Raw genomic sequence first — 18,317 nt, 5'->3', positions numbered from 1 at the left:
AACCCACTTTGTGCACTCTATGCAGCAAGAGTTCCTGTCCCATGCGGCTGTGCCCACCTTCCTGTCCTGGGTGTTGCAACCTGGTGCATGAAGTTGCAGTGTTGCTCAGGTTTGGCCCAGGTCACAATGCCACTCACTAATATTTGATCTGGCCACTCCCATCATGATGGAGGGGTGGCTAGGCCAAACCAGAGCAGCATAGCAACTTCATGCACCATGTTGCAATGCCTGGAGTGGGGAGATGGGCCTGGCCCTGTGGGACAGGAGCCACCGCTGTGTGGTAAGGTTTTCATTTTATGGGGGTTTTTGTTTATTTCATGTTATTTCACATTTGCGAAAAATACAGGGCTCGAGGTCTGAATGGGCTCCTCGTCTGCCCTTAAAAAGGGACACTGAAGTTCACTAGGCTGAATTCAGATTTGTCCATCCCCCGACCAACCTAAAGACTCTGCAGTGTCTGTGGAACTCAAGTCAGCTCTATACTGCATATCCAGTTAGCTCTACTCCCTGCTGCTTCCAGGGTGAGACGGTTTGCAACCATAAGCACCTGAGCCTGCAGTCAGATGGGAGAGCCACTCTTCTCAGACAGGTGTGTGCACTGAGTGGAAACACCCAGCCCCAAAACCTGGGATGGTGGACAGGCAATTCCTCTTGGAACATGCCACTGAGTGAAGAGTCAGAAAAATAAAAGTAGGAACATCAAACAGCCTGTGAAGTAGCTAAAACTATCCAGCTTGCGTCTCATTTTGCTGTTCTTGATGGTAGAGCTGCTTCTGAAAAGGCCACTGGATCAGTGTAAAATATCAAAGAATTTGATATTAGACTAGGAAGGCAGGCGACTAGCAAGGACCCTCACAGTAAACTCTCCTGGGAAGAAACATGTCTTACCATGTGTGTTAGGCTTGGTATCAGTTTGGGTTGCTATACAAGTGATTTTTAACAACAAAGGGCCTGCGTTTTCCTTACCTGAGAAGCTCTAGGCTGGCTAGAGCCATCAGGGAACTTCGTGCTGGGATTGTTCTGTGGCTGGCCCTCTAACCAGGAGATCTTTAGAGGATTATTTATCAAACCAACTTCATTCTTCACTGCCATCTCCTATCAATGAGAACATTCTCCCATCACCATCTTCATTTCAAACCCCATCACCACCCCTGGTGCACTCCTTAAACTGGCATGTAAGTCTTCCCACTCTTAATCCAAAATCCAGGCCAAATAGGGCACAAAACTTCAGGATTCACTTCCAGCCACTGCAGGTGAAGAATACCATTTTATGAAGCCCACACTGGTATCAAACAGAAAGTGCACTTGGTATAAGGAGCATGAATAACTTGTTTTGGTATAAGAAGTAAAAGAACAGGAGCAAGATCCTCAACTTGCGTTAACGTGTCAGAGCTCAGTTAAAGTTAATGGAGCTATGGCAATTTACGCTAGTTGAGGATCTGGCCCTAGAATTCTGTTCCCATACAGACCAGACTCCGGTTACATTGCTCTTCGCTGCCTTGATTACAAGTAAATACACAAGTGTCCCCATCCTCATGATCACCAGTATCATTCATTACCAGTTGGTTGCAGTCTTCCTGCGCAACGTCAGTCAACATTCCCTAGTCCACCTCCAGACTTCCCAACAAAGTAAACCTGAGGTCTTCTGCTAAACTTACAGCAGCTTTAACTGTAGCAAACTCCACAACTGCACTCCCCGTCTTCTTACTTGAGATCACCAAGTTCAGCACTTCACCATACTGTCAGAATCAATGAGAAGAGGCAAGTCAAACATAGAACCAGACAAGAAGCAAAATGTATCCCAGTGAAACTTGGAAACGTTGGCCATGGGAGAAAGCTACAGCTGATCCAGTGCCAGCACAGAATGGTGGAGGAGGTCTAGCTGTGAGGGGAAAGGGGTCAGGATGAGATCACAGCTGCTCCTCTCCCATCAAGAGTCACTCCAAGGAATGATATAGGAGTGTCATCTTTGTAGTAGCTAATAGTTACTGTCACTGCTCCCAGCAGGAGTCACTATAGGAACACTGTCTGCCTGAGAACTAACAGATACTTACAAAATTGCCTCTCCCATGGCGACTCAGGGGAAAATATATGCCATGATAAATCAGATCACAGGTCCCTCTAGTCCAGCATACCACCCCAACAGCAGCTAGTATTTAACACTTTAAGTGAAGGGGAAAGTCCACCATAATGCACACAGCCTGCCTAATCTTTATAGGGGTTATTAAACGAGCTTCTATTCTGAGGGAAGAGTTCACAGCTACTCCACTTCCACCAAGAGTCATTGTAGGGAATGGGACAGTTCATGGCTGATGAATCCATGATGGCCACCTTTAAAATTGGCATGAGGGAGTGAGAAAGCTATACAATGAAGAATAAGAGCCACTTTGGTTTATATGTAGCTCCACCACAATTCTCCGCCCTTTCTTACAGCATCAAGGTTGGGGGATATCAAGTGGTAGGAAAGAGCATCTCAGAACAGGACCTTCTGCAGGATTTGTAGGAGAACTTCTTTTGAGTATCCCCCTTTTGTTTCATCATCCTTCTTGCATTTCCATCTTAGCTAGAAAAAAAAAGCTGCAAGTTAGTTTTGTCCACTTCAACTCACATAGCTGTGCTGAAGATGGCTCTTGCCAGCTACAAAATAACACAAGTCTGCCACTTACACTTACATTTGCAACACTGCCAAGACAGTGATTTTAATACCAGTATTGGCAGACAGACTAAAGAGAACAAGTTATACAGAGGCAAAGGGATAAACAGTCCTCAGCAGAATGAAAAAAATATTGTAAAGCACCTGAAAATAAATAAAGGAATGTATCAAGGTAATAACCAGATGTTCCCAGTGTTTTATGCGCACACATCTGAATTCCAAGCTTAGGGCTACTGGTTTCGAGATCAGGTTACAGGGGAGAAAAAAGAGGGGAAGGAGTATTTTAAGGTGGGGGTGGAGAGCTTCAGTAAGCATTGAGCATGCTGGATAGAGGAATTTCAGCTTTCTCCTAGACTGGAGGTGCTCTGAGTCTTGGTGCAAGGAGAGATGCCCCTTCTGGAAGTGATTGCCAACCAGTTACCAATGCTGAAAAGGTTAGTAGGCCGGTCTTCTCACATAGTCTGATTTTTAGGGATGTCTTACTTTGAGTTTGGGAGTTCCTTTGCCTTCTACTCCATTCCCATCTGGTTTGCCTAGGAGGAAAAAGAGAAAGTGAAAGCACAAGGGGGGAAAACCCAAGGATAAACAGTAACACCACACAGTTTGTTAGTGCATATGTACAAGGCAATGGTAATTCTGCCTTCTGGGTTTCTTCCCCACTAAAGTTTCCCACTGTTGCTGACTGTGGTTCAGCACCTTCACATAGAAAAGATGCCGGTGGCTGCCAGCGTTTTTGCTGCCCTGTTGTCTAGACCTGCCCTGATCAAAGTGAGACAACACCATAGTAAAACTGAAGGTGCTGTGAGAAACTGGTCCACTCTTACTCCTACCAGCATAGCTTTACTGGTGGTAACGACAGTGAGAAATGTCACGGAAAACAAAATAAGGCTAGTGTAGACTGCAGAATTAATCCTGTATGCAAGTCTGTGCTGTCAAGGGATTATTATACTTTGCCCTTCCATTGCATCTCCTATTCAAGGATCTCATAGAGCTTCACAAGCATTCCTTAAATTAATCCTCAACATCCTCAATTCATCATCTGTAAAATGGGGATAGCAAAGTACAGGGAGATTAAATGACTTGCCTGTGGCCACACTGGAAGTCAGTGGCAGAACCCAGATGAGACATCAGATCTCCTGAGTTACAGTTCTATTCTTTATCCATAAGATCGCCCTTCATTAAGAAGTGATATTGATTTAGCCACTGTCGCCTCTGCCAGAGTGGAAGAGATACGAAGCAAGAGACAGAGCAATTTTAAACAAGGAATACCCTAACTTTTTTCCAGAAGCAGAGCAGTATTATCTCAAGAATGGGACTATATTTTGAGTCCAGATAGGTAACAGAGTATGAAAGAACCAAGGGAAGAATCTGTATGCAGAGATGTGTGTGGGCTGGAAGGTTGGGAGTGCAAGTGAAAGAGTCTGGAACAAAGCTCAATACAAATACAATAGAATGGTATGAAGTGTCTGAGGGGAATTGGCTATAGTACCTGAGGTGCCATGAGAATTTAGGGGCTGACAACCTTAAACATGTTAACTTCCTACGTTGCTATCTGAGAAAAGAAAGAGGGAAGGGAGCTAAGGAATTGTCTGTCACAGTTCAAGAATCTACTGATTTCCTGGCTCTGCACAAATCTGATATGAAGTGTGTATACACACAGGCATGGGAGAGAGAACAGAAATGTGAGTTCCAGGAACTAAGCACAAGAGAGCTCCAGACTATGCAGAGACATAACTTCCACATGTTGAGCCTTCGTAAGTGATAGACACCAAGTCACTTTCAGTGGAGCATGGGGAGGAAATGCAGAATTAGTGACCATCGGGAAAGCCACCTTAGCAAACCAGAATTGTTCTCTATCAGTATTTAAATCATGTGGGGCCAGCAAGCATAAACTGAATACATCTGACTGTGACGGTCAGATCCTACTTTAGAATATCCTTCTAGTTCTACTGTGGAGATTCCCTTTGGGGATGTCCAGGCTCTAAGCTTCAGAAGGAGAGTGTCCATATTCCCAGAAAAGGGAAGGAGGGGCATGAGTGTAGGAAAGGTTTGAAAGATCTTGTTTCCCATCATCCAGTGCACTAAGTCACCACCCTCCTTCCTGTGGGAAGGATTTCAGCAGGAATATGAGCACTGCCTGCCTCCAGCAGCAAGCCAGGGACATGGGTGTGTAGGAAGAAGCCAAGATGAGGGAGTACAGCCATATTGACTGTGACACCCTGGCACCCCAATATTCACCACTGTCATGTATTAGGATATGTTTTGTACAAAGTATGCCTTGTGAGATATTCTAAAAGTCTTGATCTGCTAGATAGTAATATCTCGTTGGATTGTATGTGCTACCGTTGTATGTGAAGTTAGGAAGTTTGGCTATGCGTGTGTTACTGAAAGATGTTGTGAGGTTGAAAACACCCACAAGCAGCCTTTCAGGTACAATAGTAAAAAGGTCAAACAACATTAATGGCTTATTGAGGCAACGCACACAAGCACAAGGATTACCCCAAGGACTGTGTGCAACAGAAACCTCTCAGAGATAGCACTACACAATGGGAACTGTTTGACCCAAGTCACAGCACAAGAGCTTTCCAGCAAGTGGGAAGAAGATATAAAAGGGGGAAAATGACATCATGTGGGTACCTCACTCTCCCTACACCACCACTCTGTTGAAGACCCCAAGGCATGGCTACTAGTTAAATTGAGGGGATGGAAGGCCATAAGGGTCGAGGAAGTCTCCCTGCTGAAGGCCTAAGGGCTTCTTCTCAACCCCCCTTAATAGAATTCAGGCATGGCTGGTTTGAGTAAGCTCTTTTGCTCTTAAAACAATGTTGCAGCCGCAGATAATGCCCTATAGTGTAAGGTTTGCTGACGCCAAGTTAAAGATAATAGGAGAGACAGCTACAAGGCCAGACAGAATGTGCTGGTTGTTTAAGTTGCTAGGAATGCTTGTTAGAGGTTGCAGGAAATAAACATTGTTGTAACCCATATAAGGAAGGCAGAGTATTTGTGCAAAGTTTTGATTGGCTAATGTGTAGTGCAGTAGCATTAAGGAATATAAAAGTGTATGTAATGACCTGCTCTGATGTACAGGATTTGAGATTCTATTCTCCCTGTACCTTGTTTGCAGCTGCAAATAAACTTTTCTGCTTCTCCACCCCATTGTGATTATTGAGTGACGCACACCAGGTAACGGACCCCTGCTGTTGTTTTGCCTCTGGGCACTGGGTGCCGGCAACAACCCCTGGAAACACCTGAGGAATAAAGATTGAACATGGGGGGGAAGTGACTAAAGGGATTTCTAGCTTGCATATGAAAACCTGGGAAACCCAAGCTGCAAGACCAAGGCAGCTTGTGCCTTAAGAATCTGCCAGCCTGTTGATCACTCAGGGTGAGAATTTGCTAATTTATATCCTATCTATCTAGTATGTTAAACTCAGTTTGTGGTTTTGTTTATTTACTAGGTAATCTGCTTTGATCTGTTTGATATCACTTAAAATCTATCCTTTTGTAGTTAAACTTATTTTATGTTTTAATCCAAACCAGTGTACATTTGACTACGGTGTCTGGGGAAAAATCTCAGCGTGGTTACCACAAGTGTGCATGGTCCTCTTCACATTGAGGGAGAGGCGGACCAGGTGTTAAACCATATACTGGCCAGATTTGACCAGGGCAGGCTGGTACTGCTTTGGGGTCCTAGGCAGTGTTCCCTCTAATTTTTTCCATCCATGTGAGGAATGAATTTTGTTATATGCACCATATCGAGGTAATGTGCAGATGTGCACCACCAGTAGAAACAAAAAACCTAGATATAATATATATTTTAAAAAAGTTACCCTAGGGATAATTACTCCAGCCAGGAGAGGTTAGGCATTTTAGAACTCACTACTCAAAGAATTAAATCTAACTGTAAGAGAAATAAAAATTATGAAATGCATAGACCAGTCAAAAAACTTAAACAACACACTTCGAAAGAAGTGTCAAGTAACAACAACAATACAAGTATGTGTTGGGAGGTGAGTGTGTCAGAGAGAGAGAGACTCTTAAGTAGGTCGGCACTCAGCAGTCTGACGCCTGCTTGTTCAGACACAGCATCAACTGCCAGCAAGCTCCCTCCGTCCTGAGCCCTGTTGTGTCCCCCCACCAGCTCTGTGGAGATAGGGTACAGGGGAGACAGGGACACCCTGACATCAGCGCCCTCCCTACCTTCCCTCTGCTCTGCACAGCAAGCAGGAGGCTCCCAGGAACAGCTGGCCAGGGATTCCAAGGCATAGGGAAGGAGTAGCGCAGCAGTGGGGGGAGGGACACCTTAAGATGATAGCCTGCTGGGCAGCCGTGCAGCTTAGAGAAAATTAAATCCTAGGCTGGTGGTTAGAGAGCCTGCATGTGACTGCAGCTGGGTGTGTCCCTACCTGGGTGAATGCTGGTGGAAGTGCAAGCTTGGAGGGCTTTGCAACTTGTCACAGCAGCACAGTGTGAGAGGGAGCCCAGGCTGGTGGGTCAGAGAGCTCAGTGGTACCCCAGTTCCAGGTGGCACCCCCGGGGGGGGGGAACCTGTCACATTGACCATCTCCCTATTCAGTGTGGTACCCGTGTAAGTTAGCTCATGAAAGATTTGGGACTCTGTAAACTTGTAGTTTGGATGAAGGCTCCAATCTCATCTGCCCTTACCTTGGACTCGTGGCTCTCTCTCAAGTCGGATCTGGTCCTGCATGAGTTTCTGCTGTTCTTCTAGCTGCCGGGAGCCCTCTTCCCGCAGGCGTATTATCTACAGTGGAGGCAGGAGAGAACAAATACCACAATTATGTTACCAAGAAAGTCTGCTAATTGGTTTGTAATCAACAGCAATCCCACCATACTTGCATCCATTTAACCCTCTCACTATTAATTCGAAGATGGGAAGAGAGTGAAAGAAAGGAGGAAAGTTTAAAAAGAGCTCCCTTCCCCCCCAAAAAACCCCATGTATAGGGCTCTACAAATTTCATGGCCATGAAAAACGTGGCATGGATCGTAAAATAACCCCTTCCCTGTGCAATCCACTCTCTTCTGTGCTGTTGGGAGCGTCCCAGCCCAGAGCTCCTAGCTGCTAGTCCCGGCTGGGCTGGAGGGGGACAGGACTTGTCCTTCCCCTGTATGGCCGCTCTCATTGGTGAGATCAGACCCACCTCTAGAGGCAGCGCAGAAGTGAGGGTAGTACAGCAGCCCTGGAACTGGGCTTGGGGAGCCTGCCCCCCCCGACTCCTGCCAGAGCTTCCACCCCTGCAGCTTCTGCCAAGGCTTGGGGCACCCATTTTTCAAGGGGGGGTGTGTGCAAATTGGCTGGAGCCCTGGGTATTGGTTGGGACTAGCAGCTAAGAGCCCCTGGTTGGGGCGCTCCCAGCAGCACTGGAGAAATCGGACCCACCACCTTCGGGAACCTCCTCTAGCTGCAGGAAGCTCCGGGACTGCTGTCCAACCGCAGAGTTTCCTGCAGCCAGGGGAGGTACTCGGAGGTGGGGTCTGATGTCCCCTCTAGAGGGACTGTGCAGGGGAAGAACAAGTCTTGTTTCCCCCAAGCTGGCCAGGACTAGCAGCTAGGAGCCCGTGGCTGGGGCGCTCCCAGCAGCAAAGGGAGATCAGACTCACCTCCAGGAGCCTCCTCTGGCTGCAGGAAGCTCTGTGGCTGCTGCCTTCAGAGCCCAGCTCTGAAGGCAGCACAGAAGAGAGGGTGGCAATCCCGCAACCCCCCTACAACAGCTTTGTGACCCTCCCCACACCACAATTCCCTTTTGGGTCAGGACCCCCAGGGTTACAACACCCTGAAATTTCATATGTGAACATCTGAAATCATGAAATTGACCAATTTTAAAACCCTCTGGCCGTGAAATTGACCAAAATGGACCACGAATTTGGTAGTGATCAAACCACAAGGCTGGGATTATTCCACAGGAACCATTTATTCCAAAAGGCTGATGAACTGCTATGGTTCACAGGAATTTGTTGGGTCTCAGCTCACCACCATGGCTACATGTTAAAAGGTTTTCAACCATTTTCCTGCCTGAAAATAACATGACACGCAAATCTTTATTACCTCTTGTTCTAGTGTCCTGGTTATTCGGATCTCTTCCTCTTCACTCACATGAGCTTGGGCTTCTCGTTCCCGGGCTTCAAGGTCTGCAAAAACCCCAAACCCCAGTTATTGCCGTTACTGTCTACAAAGCCAGGTTGCATGACACTAGAAACTAGAGAGCCCTTCCACAGACCTGGCTGCTCCTAGGGTTCCCTCCCTCTGTTCTCTGACTGATGGCCTCTCCTGCCTCCCCTATATTTAGGTGAAGTGCTGAGCCAGCTGTAACTGTCATTTATCAATGCTTTCCTCCACAGGATCAGACCCTGCTAACAGCATGGGGGGTTTCACACAATCACTGTTCCATAAAGAATGACGTAAGAAAGTTCAACCATTATGGATGGACAGAAGTTTAACTCAGAGAATTATACAGGTGGAAGAAATATAAGCACCACAGCACCTCAAATGTTTCCCTAGGGCAAAAGGGAATGATCTTGATTGCCATACCAAGCTTTACTTTCTTTCTTCTCTCATCAAGTTTTTGAGTCCTTTCTGCTGCCTGCTTCTTGGCTTTTCTCACTTTGTCATATGCTGCCTATTAAAGAAACAACAGAATATGAACCAATATAAAATAAAGAGGGAAAATAAGGGGTTATGAATAGAGTAGAGATTAGTTATTGATACATATTGAAACTAGAGGTGGAGAGTTTTCTAGCCATTGCTGGTGGCATTCATAGAAACACAAGATGTTACAAACCATTTTGAAATTATGACAACACAAGAGCCCCAAGATGCAGCATGGAAGGGTATGGAGTCCAGGAGTTACTGTAATGTGTTTTTGAGACAAAGTTTGACCCATCTTCAGTGGTAGGAAGAATGTTTTAGATTCATGGGCCAGCTATGAGTGGCCCCTGATGGCACTGATACTATTGGTGAGGAAGGTCGTTTTCTGAATGGTGCAGAATAATAATCTGTTGATGAGAGAGATCAGGTTTGCCTTAAAGTGAAGTTTAAAATAAAAATTTATTTTCGAGAAAACTCTTCATATGCAAAATGTGTAGCTTGACTTTAATTGATCAGACGCTGTCTTCTAATTCAAGGCAGAATTTTACACTAATTGTAATAAATAATAATAATTCAGAATTTATATAGCACTTTAGGGCCAGATCCTCAGCTGGTGTAAACTAGCATAGTTTCCCTGAGGCCAATGGAGCTACACTGCTTTACACTAGTTGAGTATCTGGCCCACTGATCTTCACAACACTGCTGTGTGGTAGGCAATACTGCACAGATTCATGTACATTCTTAACTTCACGCATTGAGAGTAGTGGGACCATTCACAGTGCATAAAGTTAGGTATGTATGTAAGTATTATCTTTATTTTAAATACTGGAGGAAAAGCTGGTGGTGTTTTACTTCATGAATATTTGGGTTTTCTAAGCAGAATTCCTCCTGCTCCTGCTCCCACACACACACTTTAAAAATGGAAGATAAGAAGTTCTTGGAATAAAGAATACCACCATTCAAGGGAGAATAGATTAAAATTTTGGCCAGTCTTTCATAGAGATTTATTTATTGTTTTAAAGCCTTATCTTCTGGTATTTTGATAAGCCTTTTCTGGTTATCTTAACAAGACACAGTTATTGGCTTTTGGTGAACTTTTTGTTTAATTCTCACTTTACATTTCTGGATTATTACAGGGCTTCAGTTGGTAGCCTGTGGAGTTGTTTTAGGAAAAGGACAGACATCAGTTGCATTAATTGGGGTTCCTGTTTATAACTTTATCTCCCCCACCCATTTCAGATATGCTACCTGTGGCACAAACTTTGAACAAGAGATCTCACACGTATTGAAAGTTTTACTTTATATTAGCAAATATTACTCAGAATAAAGGCAACATGACCTTACTTCTGTCAGACATTCTTGTCTTTATAAATTGAACAAGATACTTACTGTTTTCTAAACATGACATCAATCACATAAAATTAAGGGGTCCACATGCATATTTATTTTTTACAGGCCTGATCTGATTTCAGAGCGTATTGTTGGTGCTCAAGAGGATTTGCAGTACTCAGTCTCTCTCCAAACCAGGCCCGAAATTTTTTTTTTTTACACTTGGGACATGTCCCAATTCAATATGCTGGTAAACACAGTCTCAGCCAAGGTCTCTACTCAGCCATTCCCACAGTGTATCAGGTGGGACCGAGAAGATCTTTCTTGGTTCTTATACAGTGCCTATCCCCATCTGAGTTCACAAAACCTAGAGATACACATTAGAACATGTAAATGTCTTACAGAAAAGATCCATAAAATGTAACCATATTGATGCCCCCAGGCTCAATGGGAGTGGAGGGTGGGGAATGAGAAAGAAAGGGAGGCAGCTTTCACTACTTTAGCATACTTCCTTCTCCACTTATATAAGTGTATTGGCAGATACAGGTAACACACACTGCCACCATGTCCAAGGGATGGTCATCCTTACCTTTGCTGCTGCATCCGTTAGCACTGCTAAGGCCTGAGACAGCTGGTGAAAGAGTTCCTCTGGGGATTAGAAAGGAAAGAGGGGTAAGACATAGAAAACCAAGTAGGCAGCTCACAGAGTCTCTGGATACATATCGGAGCAAGTAATTCCCTTATGGAAGAGACCTATAGAATTTTAGAGAGAAGAATAACATTTATACAGTATTTGTAACCCAGCCTATAGCCCACTGCTCTGGAAGTCACTCACAAAACTATGCCCTATTATTTAAGTTTTCATTTAAATAGAAAAAAAACCTGCGTCTGGACCTTCGGGTTCTGAAGGAAATCTTGAAAATGTGAATCAAATGTAACCAAGAGCAGTTACATTTGATTCCTGAGCCTGCAGACAGCCTGAAAAAACAGTCCTGTTAAGTATGAACTCTCCCTTTCATCTCAATGGGCTATTAATTCTGAAACCTTCAGATGACAATTTAAATGTCAATAATGTTAATTGCTTCACTGCTAATCATTTTAGAATTCAGCTCACATGCTTATCCCACAATCCCCAACTGTCTTCAATGCCTCCCAAAGTGCCATAAGGACCAGCTTCCCTCTGATAGCTGCTACAGTGCATTTATATGTGATCAGTATACAAATCTATGGCACATCAAAGTGATAAACATGAGGACACCATAAAATAAACCGAACTTAATATCAAAATGAACATCAGTGGCGCCACCATATGGATGGTATTATTCATTTTCATATTTAATTCATTTAAATGTAAATTAAACAGCTGCAGAATTTAAGGACCTTGTCCATAATTTAGGTCCATTTCACTGCACAGTGTATGGAGACTTGCCTATAGCGGAGATATGATTTTCTCACAATGGGCACTACCAATATATAAATAAATAATTATATACAAGGTTTCTATTAAAGGCTAGAGATTCTTAGAACTGTAGATTAGAAGTGTGACCTGGCAGCCAGTGGGATATAATGGCCAAAGGTGGAGGATTCACTCTGAGAGTTACCATTAAGGGGAAGATTTTCAAAAGCAGAAATAGGAGTTAAGCACCCAACTGCCATTTGTGCCTAGGTAGATCTGCCCCATAATCCAATATCTGTGCATTTAGCCTTATAACTCAGTTACCTAGTAGTGATAAATGTGTCTCAGGGCTTGTCTACATGGTGGAGTAACATGTGCTTACGGAGGTGTGATTTCTAAAGTGCACTTACGTGCTGCGCATTAACTGGTCCATGCAGACCCTGCAGATGCATACTAAAGTGTCTTTTACTACCACCTTAACACAGGCTAGGGAACCTTTAGTGCACACCAGCAGGGTCTACATGGACCAATTAATGCACGTGTTAATGCACTTTAGAAACCACACCCCTTGTAAGTGCTCATTAGCTCACTGAGTAGACAAGACCTCAGACAGAGATATATGTGCACACACTGCATAACACAGGCACTTCCATAATTACTTGCAAAAACAGAGCTGTGCAACAGCAGACAAACACAGCCACTCCCAGGTGTCCACACAGCTGGAACAGACAGGGAAAACCTGCTTGTTTCTACACAGACTGATCTTACCTGCTCTGGGATTGTCTGGGTTCTTATCCGGATGGCAAGTCAGGGCCTTCTGCCTGTATGCTTTCTTAACCTGTACAGAACAGAGATTCACCAATGATTGCAGCTCTCCACATACAATGAGAGGCCTTCAGGACAAAAACATCACATAGAAAACACAAGAAATGTATGACTGAGTAGTGTTTCATGTTCTCTATGTATATAAATCTCCCCACTGTATTTTCCACTGAATGCATCCGATGAAGTGAGCTGTAGCTCACAAAAGCTTATGCTCAAATTGGTTAGTCTCTAAGGTGCCACAAGTACTCCTATTCTTTTTGCGAATACAGACTAACACGGCTGCTACTCTGAAACCTGAGTATTTAAGGAGTGTGTGTGTAAAAAAATGACTTAAGGTTAGGCACCGGCACACACTGGCAGGACTGGGAGTGCCATAGGCAACCTAGCAAATAAAGGAAGACTAGGACACTGATGGCATCACTGGCAGCTGGCTAGATAAATTAAATTATCCTACTGTTAATTGCAGGAGGCTGTTTTAAGCTCAGCTCACAACTTTTCTACAGTGGTCTTGCCTTATAATCAAACTGCACTGCAACAAGAAAACATTCCAGCCAAGTAGGTCAGCAATTACATTCACTCAATTTGACTTTTTTTAAAGCCAGAGGTTTCAGTCCTAGATACAGCTTGTTGCGGTAATAAACCCTTAAAGTCACAAATGAATAGATCACTACAGCCAATGCCAAGTTTAATATAATGAGGCACAATCTTCATCAAGTCAGAAGTGGAAGGGCTGTTCTCTGGAGATGTAATTACTTGGAATGGAGATTGTACAGCACACTGCACAACAAGTGGTATTGGCAGGGAGAGGAAATTTTGACCAAAGACTATACAATTTTAGTAACTGTCTCAGAGATCCATGTTAGTTTTAGGGTTTGTTTTTTTCAGCTATGGATATGCTACTACAGAGATCATGTACATACAGTATTTCTTACCCATTCAAAGAGAAGTCAACAAACATTTTACAAGCCACTGAATAGGATTTTAACATCTGAGTTCTCTCTATCATAGGAAATCTCTATATGCAAGTATAAAATCAAGGAAGAAGAGTGGCTTCCATCCAACTGCCAATGAATCACTTTATAAATTGGCTGGAGGGAACCTGTGGTATTCAGACATCACCTGGTGGACATATATAAGTAACAGTAAAGGCAACCAGCAGCTAAAACATAACAAACCTAAATCAAAAGGAGTACTTGTGGCACCTTAGAGACTAACCAATTTATTTGAGCATGAGCTTTCGTGAGCTACAGCTCACTTCATCAGATGTATACCGTGGAAACTGCAGCAGACTTTATATACACACAGAGAATATGAAACAATTTTTCATATTCTCTGTGTGTATATAAAGTCTGCTGCAGTTTCCACGGTATACATCTGATGAAGTGAGCTGTAGCTCACGAAAGCTCATGCTCAAATAAATTGGTTAGTCTCTAAGGTGCCACAAGTACTCCTTTTCTTTTTGCGAATACAGACTAACACGGCTGTTCCTCTGAAACCTAAATCATACACCTCCGTAAATGAGACTCCACTAAAAATAAAGTGAAGTCTTCTCAAGGCACACATCATCCACAACACAGATAATTGTCAGAGGAACTCTCCAATGTGATGACATCAGTTAGGGCTTCCAAACAAATGATCCAGGGAAAAATAATGCCCCCCTCAGTCACAGTTTATGGTGATGCCTGGCTGGCTCCTCTGTACAAAGATTGCCCAGTTCTCCGGTTTCAGAGTAGCAGTTGTGTTAGTCTGTGTCTGCAAAATCCGATGAAGCGAGCTGTAGCTCACGAAAGCTTATGCTCAAATAAATCTGTTAGTCTCTAAGGTGCCACAAGTCCTCCTGTTCTTTTCTCCAGTTCTCCGGGATGCTTCAAATACCTTACATAAAGACATTGCTCTCTAGGTGGCTCATGTCACCTGCAGATTTGCCACATTTCTGTGCTGCTCCTTCAATACTATCACATTTTCAACTGGTAATACAAACTGGCAAGTCAAATGGTTAGTTTATGCCAAATTAGTAAATATAAACCTTGATCCATGCAGGTTGTCTCTCGTGCCTGCATGGAAGCACAGATGATTCCAATAGTGCTACCTGCATGTATCCAATGGCAAGCCCAGAGTCTCAGCCCTGGTCTACACAATGGAGTTAAGTCAAATTTAGCTGCGTTAGGTTGATTTTAAAATGAATGCATCTACACATCCAACCCCATTCCGTCAACCTAAAGGGATCTTAAAATCGACTTCTCTACTCCTCTCCAGTGAGGGGAGTAGCGCTAAAATCAACCTTGCTGGGTCGAATTTGGATAGTGCAGATGCAATTCGACGGTATTGGCCTCCGGGAGCTATCCCAGAGTGCTCCAATGTGACCACTCTGGACAGCACTTTGAATTCCGATGCACTAGCCAGGTACACAGTAAAAGTCCGGGGAAATTTTGAATTTCATTTCCCGTTTGGTCAGTGTGGCAAGCTCAGCAGCACAGGTGACCATGCAGTCCCCCCAAGATTGCAAATGAGCTCCAGCATGGACCGAAAGGGAGACACTGGATCTGATTGCTGTATGGGGAGAAGAATCTGTGCAGGCTAAACTCCGATCAAAAAGAAGAAATGCTAATATATATGCCAAAATTGTACAGGGCATGGTAGAAAGAGGCTACAACAGGGTCACACAGCAATGCCACATGAAAGTCAAGGAGCTCAGGCAAGCCTACCAAAAGACAAAGGAAGCAAATAATCGCTCCATGTCAGAGCCCCATACATGTCGCTTCTATGAATCAGCTGCATGGCATTCTAGGTGGGGATCCTACCACTACCCCACCACTGTCCATGGACACCTGTAAGGGGGGAGTCTCACGCGACAGGGAGGAGTATTTTGAGGATGAGGAAGAGGAAAATGCGCAGCAGACAAGCAGTGAATCCGTTCTCCCTGGCAGCCAGGACCTTTTCATCATCCTGGAGCCAATACCCTCCCAAGGCGGGATCCCTGACCCTGAAGCCGGAGAAGGCAGCTCTGGTCAGTGCACATTTGTAACTACAGTACAGGGTTTAAAAGCAATAGTGTTTAATGTTTGATTTGCCCTGAAGAATTGGGATACATTCGCGGCCAGTACAGCTACTGGAAGAGTCTGTTCATGTGTCTGGGGATGGAGCGGGAATCCTCCAGGGACATCTCCATGAAGTTCTCCTGGAGGTACTCTGAAAGCCTTTGCAGAAGGTTTCTGGGAAGGGCTGCCTTATTTCGTCCTCCACGGTAGGACACTTTACCATGCCAAGCCAGTAGCAAGTAGTCTGGAATCATTGCAGCACAAAGCACGGCAGCGAATGGTTCTGGGTTTTGGTCGCATTCAAGCAACATTCGGTCTTTAGCTTTCTGTGTTAGCCTCAGGAGAGTGATATCATTCATGGTCACTGGTTGAAATAGGGGAATTTTTGTAAGGGAACAGTAAAAGGACCCCGTTCATGCTGGGTTGTTTGCGTTTCGCTAAAAAGGATCACCCCGGAGAATAGCCATGCGGCGGGAGGAGGGGTGAAGGGATCATCCCAAATAGCCACGCAGAGGGGGGAGGGGTGAAGGGATCATCCCAGAGAATAGCCACACGGTGGGGTGGAGGAGGTGTGTGCTGCACATCCACCTGAAAACCGCAGCCCCTCCTTTTAAATGTGAAACCCAACCAGCATTGCTTGCTATGGGAAAGGATGGCGCTGCAGTTTGAAACCATTCCCACATGTTATGAAGGTGGAAGAAGCCAACTCCGCGTACCAAAAGGCTTACCATGGCTGTCTGGAAACCAAATTCTGTTGCCCAGCCGTTGTGATGTGTCACCATACCAGCAGGCGCTCAATATAAAAGGAAAATGCGACCTTGTACCTAAAGCACATGTGCTGTCTGCTGTGAATTGCTTGATTCACTGTGAAAGTCTCCCTTTTGTTCTCAGAAATGTATCATCTTAAATTTTACTCTCCCTTTTTATCTCCCCCCAGGTGCAAATGTTTCTATGCTCCCCCTATCATCTCCGTCCCTGAGGTTATCGCAGATTAGAAGGCGAAAAAAACGCACTCGCTATGACATGTTTTCCGAGCTCATGCAGTCCTCCCACACTGATAGGACACAGCTTATTGCATGGAGGCATTCAGTGGCAGAGGCCAGGAAAGCATTAAGTGAGGACGAAGAGCAGAGGCAGGAGGCGATGCTGCGGCTAATGGGGGAGCAAACGGACGTGATGAAGTGTCTGTTGGAGCTGCAGGAAAGCCAACAAGAGCACAGACCCCAGCTGCATCCATTGTATAACCGCCTGTCCTCCTCCCCAAGTTCCATATCCTCCTCACCCAGACGCCCAAGAACGTGGGGGGAGGCTCCAGGCACCCAGCCACTCCACTCCAGAAAATGGCCCAAGCAACAGAAGGCTGTCATTCAAACAGTTTTGATTTGTAGTGTGGCTACAATAAGCAATGTGGTCTTGTCCTTCCCTCCTCCCGCACCCCACCCCACCCGGGCTACCTTGTCAGTTATCTCACCTTTTTTTTTTTTTTTAAATTAATAAAGAAAGAATGCATGGTTTCAAAACAATAGTTACTTTATTTCCTTTGCCAGCTGTGATCTAAGGGGGGAGGGTGGTTGGCTTACAGGGAATTAAAATCAACAAAGGGGGCGGGTTTGCAGCTAGGAGAAACACTCACAACTCTCACACCGTAGCCTGGCCAGTCATGAAACTGGTTTTCAAAGCCTCTCTGATGCACAGCGTGCATAGCTGTGCTCTTCTAATCGCCAGGCGATTTGCCTCAACTTCCACCCTGCCATAAACGTCTCCCCCTTACTCTCACAGATATTATGGAGCAAACAGCAATAACAATGGGAATGTTGGTTGCGCTGAGGTCTAACCTAGTCAGCAAACAGTGTCAGCGAGCTTTTAAACGTCCAAAGGCACATTCTACCACCATTCTGCATTTGCTCAGCCTATAGTTGAACTGCTCCTTGCTACTGTCCAGGCTGCCTGTGTACAGCTTCATGAGCTATGGGAGCAAAGGGTGGGCTGGGTCCCCAAGGATAACTATCAGCATTTCAACATCCCCAAAGGTAATTTTCTGGTCTGGGAAGTAAGTCCCTTCTTGCAACTGCTCGAACAGCCCGGAGTTCCTAAAGATGCGAGCGTCATGCACCTTTCCCAGCCATCCCACGTTGATGTCAGTGAAACGTCCCTTGTGATCCACCAGTGCTTGCAGCACTGTTGAGAAATACCCCTTGCGGTTTTCGTACTAGTTGGCAAGGTGGTCCGGTGCCAAGATAGGGATATGTGTTCCATCTGTCGCCTCACCACAGTTAGGGAACCCCATTGCAGCAAAGCCATCCACTATGACCTGCACATTTCCCAGAGTCACTACACTTGATTGCAGAATGTCAGTGATTGCATTGGCTACTTGGATCACAGCAGTCCGCACAGTAGCCTTGCCCACTCCAAATTGATTCCCGACTGACCGGTAGCAGTCAGGTGTTGCAAGCTTCCACAGGGCTATCGCCA

General features: G+C 44.9%; 1 protein-coding gene and 1 long non-coding RNA gene across 3 annotated transcripts in view; one reads left to right on the top strand and one right to left on the bottom strand.

Moving 5' to 3' along the window:
- Positions 1 to 18,317, bottom strand: part of DNAJC17 (DnaJ heat shock protein family (Hsp40) member C17) — a 29,999-nt gene that overhangs the window by 7,595 nt on the left and 4,087 nt on the right. The window contains exons 2-10 of one of the 2 annotated variants that reach the window (XM_048852682.2): positions 12,751 to 12,820; positions 11,176 to 11,234; positions 9,201 to 9,288; positions 8,718 to 8,800; positions 7,319 to 7,415; positions 3,137 to 3,186; positions 2,486 to 2,563; positions 1,659 to 1,739; positions 967 to 1,095 (exon numbers count right to left, since the gene is read on the bottom strand). In XM_048852682.2, the coding sequence (XP_048708639.1) occupies positions 967 to 1,095; positions 1,659 to 1,739; positions 2,486 to 2,563; positions 3,137 to 3,186; positions 7,319 to 7,415; positions 8,718 to 8,800; positions 9,201 to 9,288; positions 11,176 to 11,234; positions 12,751 to 12,820 (735 nt within the window). The remainder of the gene's footprint in view (positions 1 to 966; positions 1,096 to 1,658; positions 1,740 to 2,485; positions 2,564 to 3,136; positions 3,187 to 7,318; positions 7,416 to 8,717; positions 8,801 to 9,200; positions 9,289 to 11,175; positions 11,235 to 12,750; positions 12,821 to 18,317) is intronic. The other variant, XM_048852683.2, reaches the window with a different exon arrangement.
- On the top strand, positions 2,610 to 17,368 carry LOC142072544 (uncharacterized). The gene is made up of 2 exons (XR_012668971.1): positions 2,610 to 6,038; positions 16,783 to 17,368. It is a non-coding gene; the product is annotated as an uncharacterized LOC142072544 (long non-coding RNA).

This window comes from Caretta caretta, chromosome 6, assembly GCF_965140235.1.
Source record: "Caretta caretta isolate rCarCar2 chromosome 6, rCarCar1.hap1, whole genome shotgun sequence".
Taxonomy (NCBI): Eukaryota; Metazoa; Chordata; order Testudines; family Cheloniidae; genus Caretta; species Caretta caretta.
This window is presented reverse-complemented; position numbering and strand designations above follow the sequence as displayed.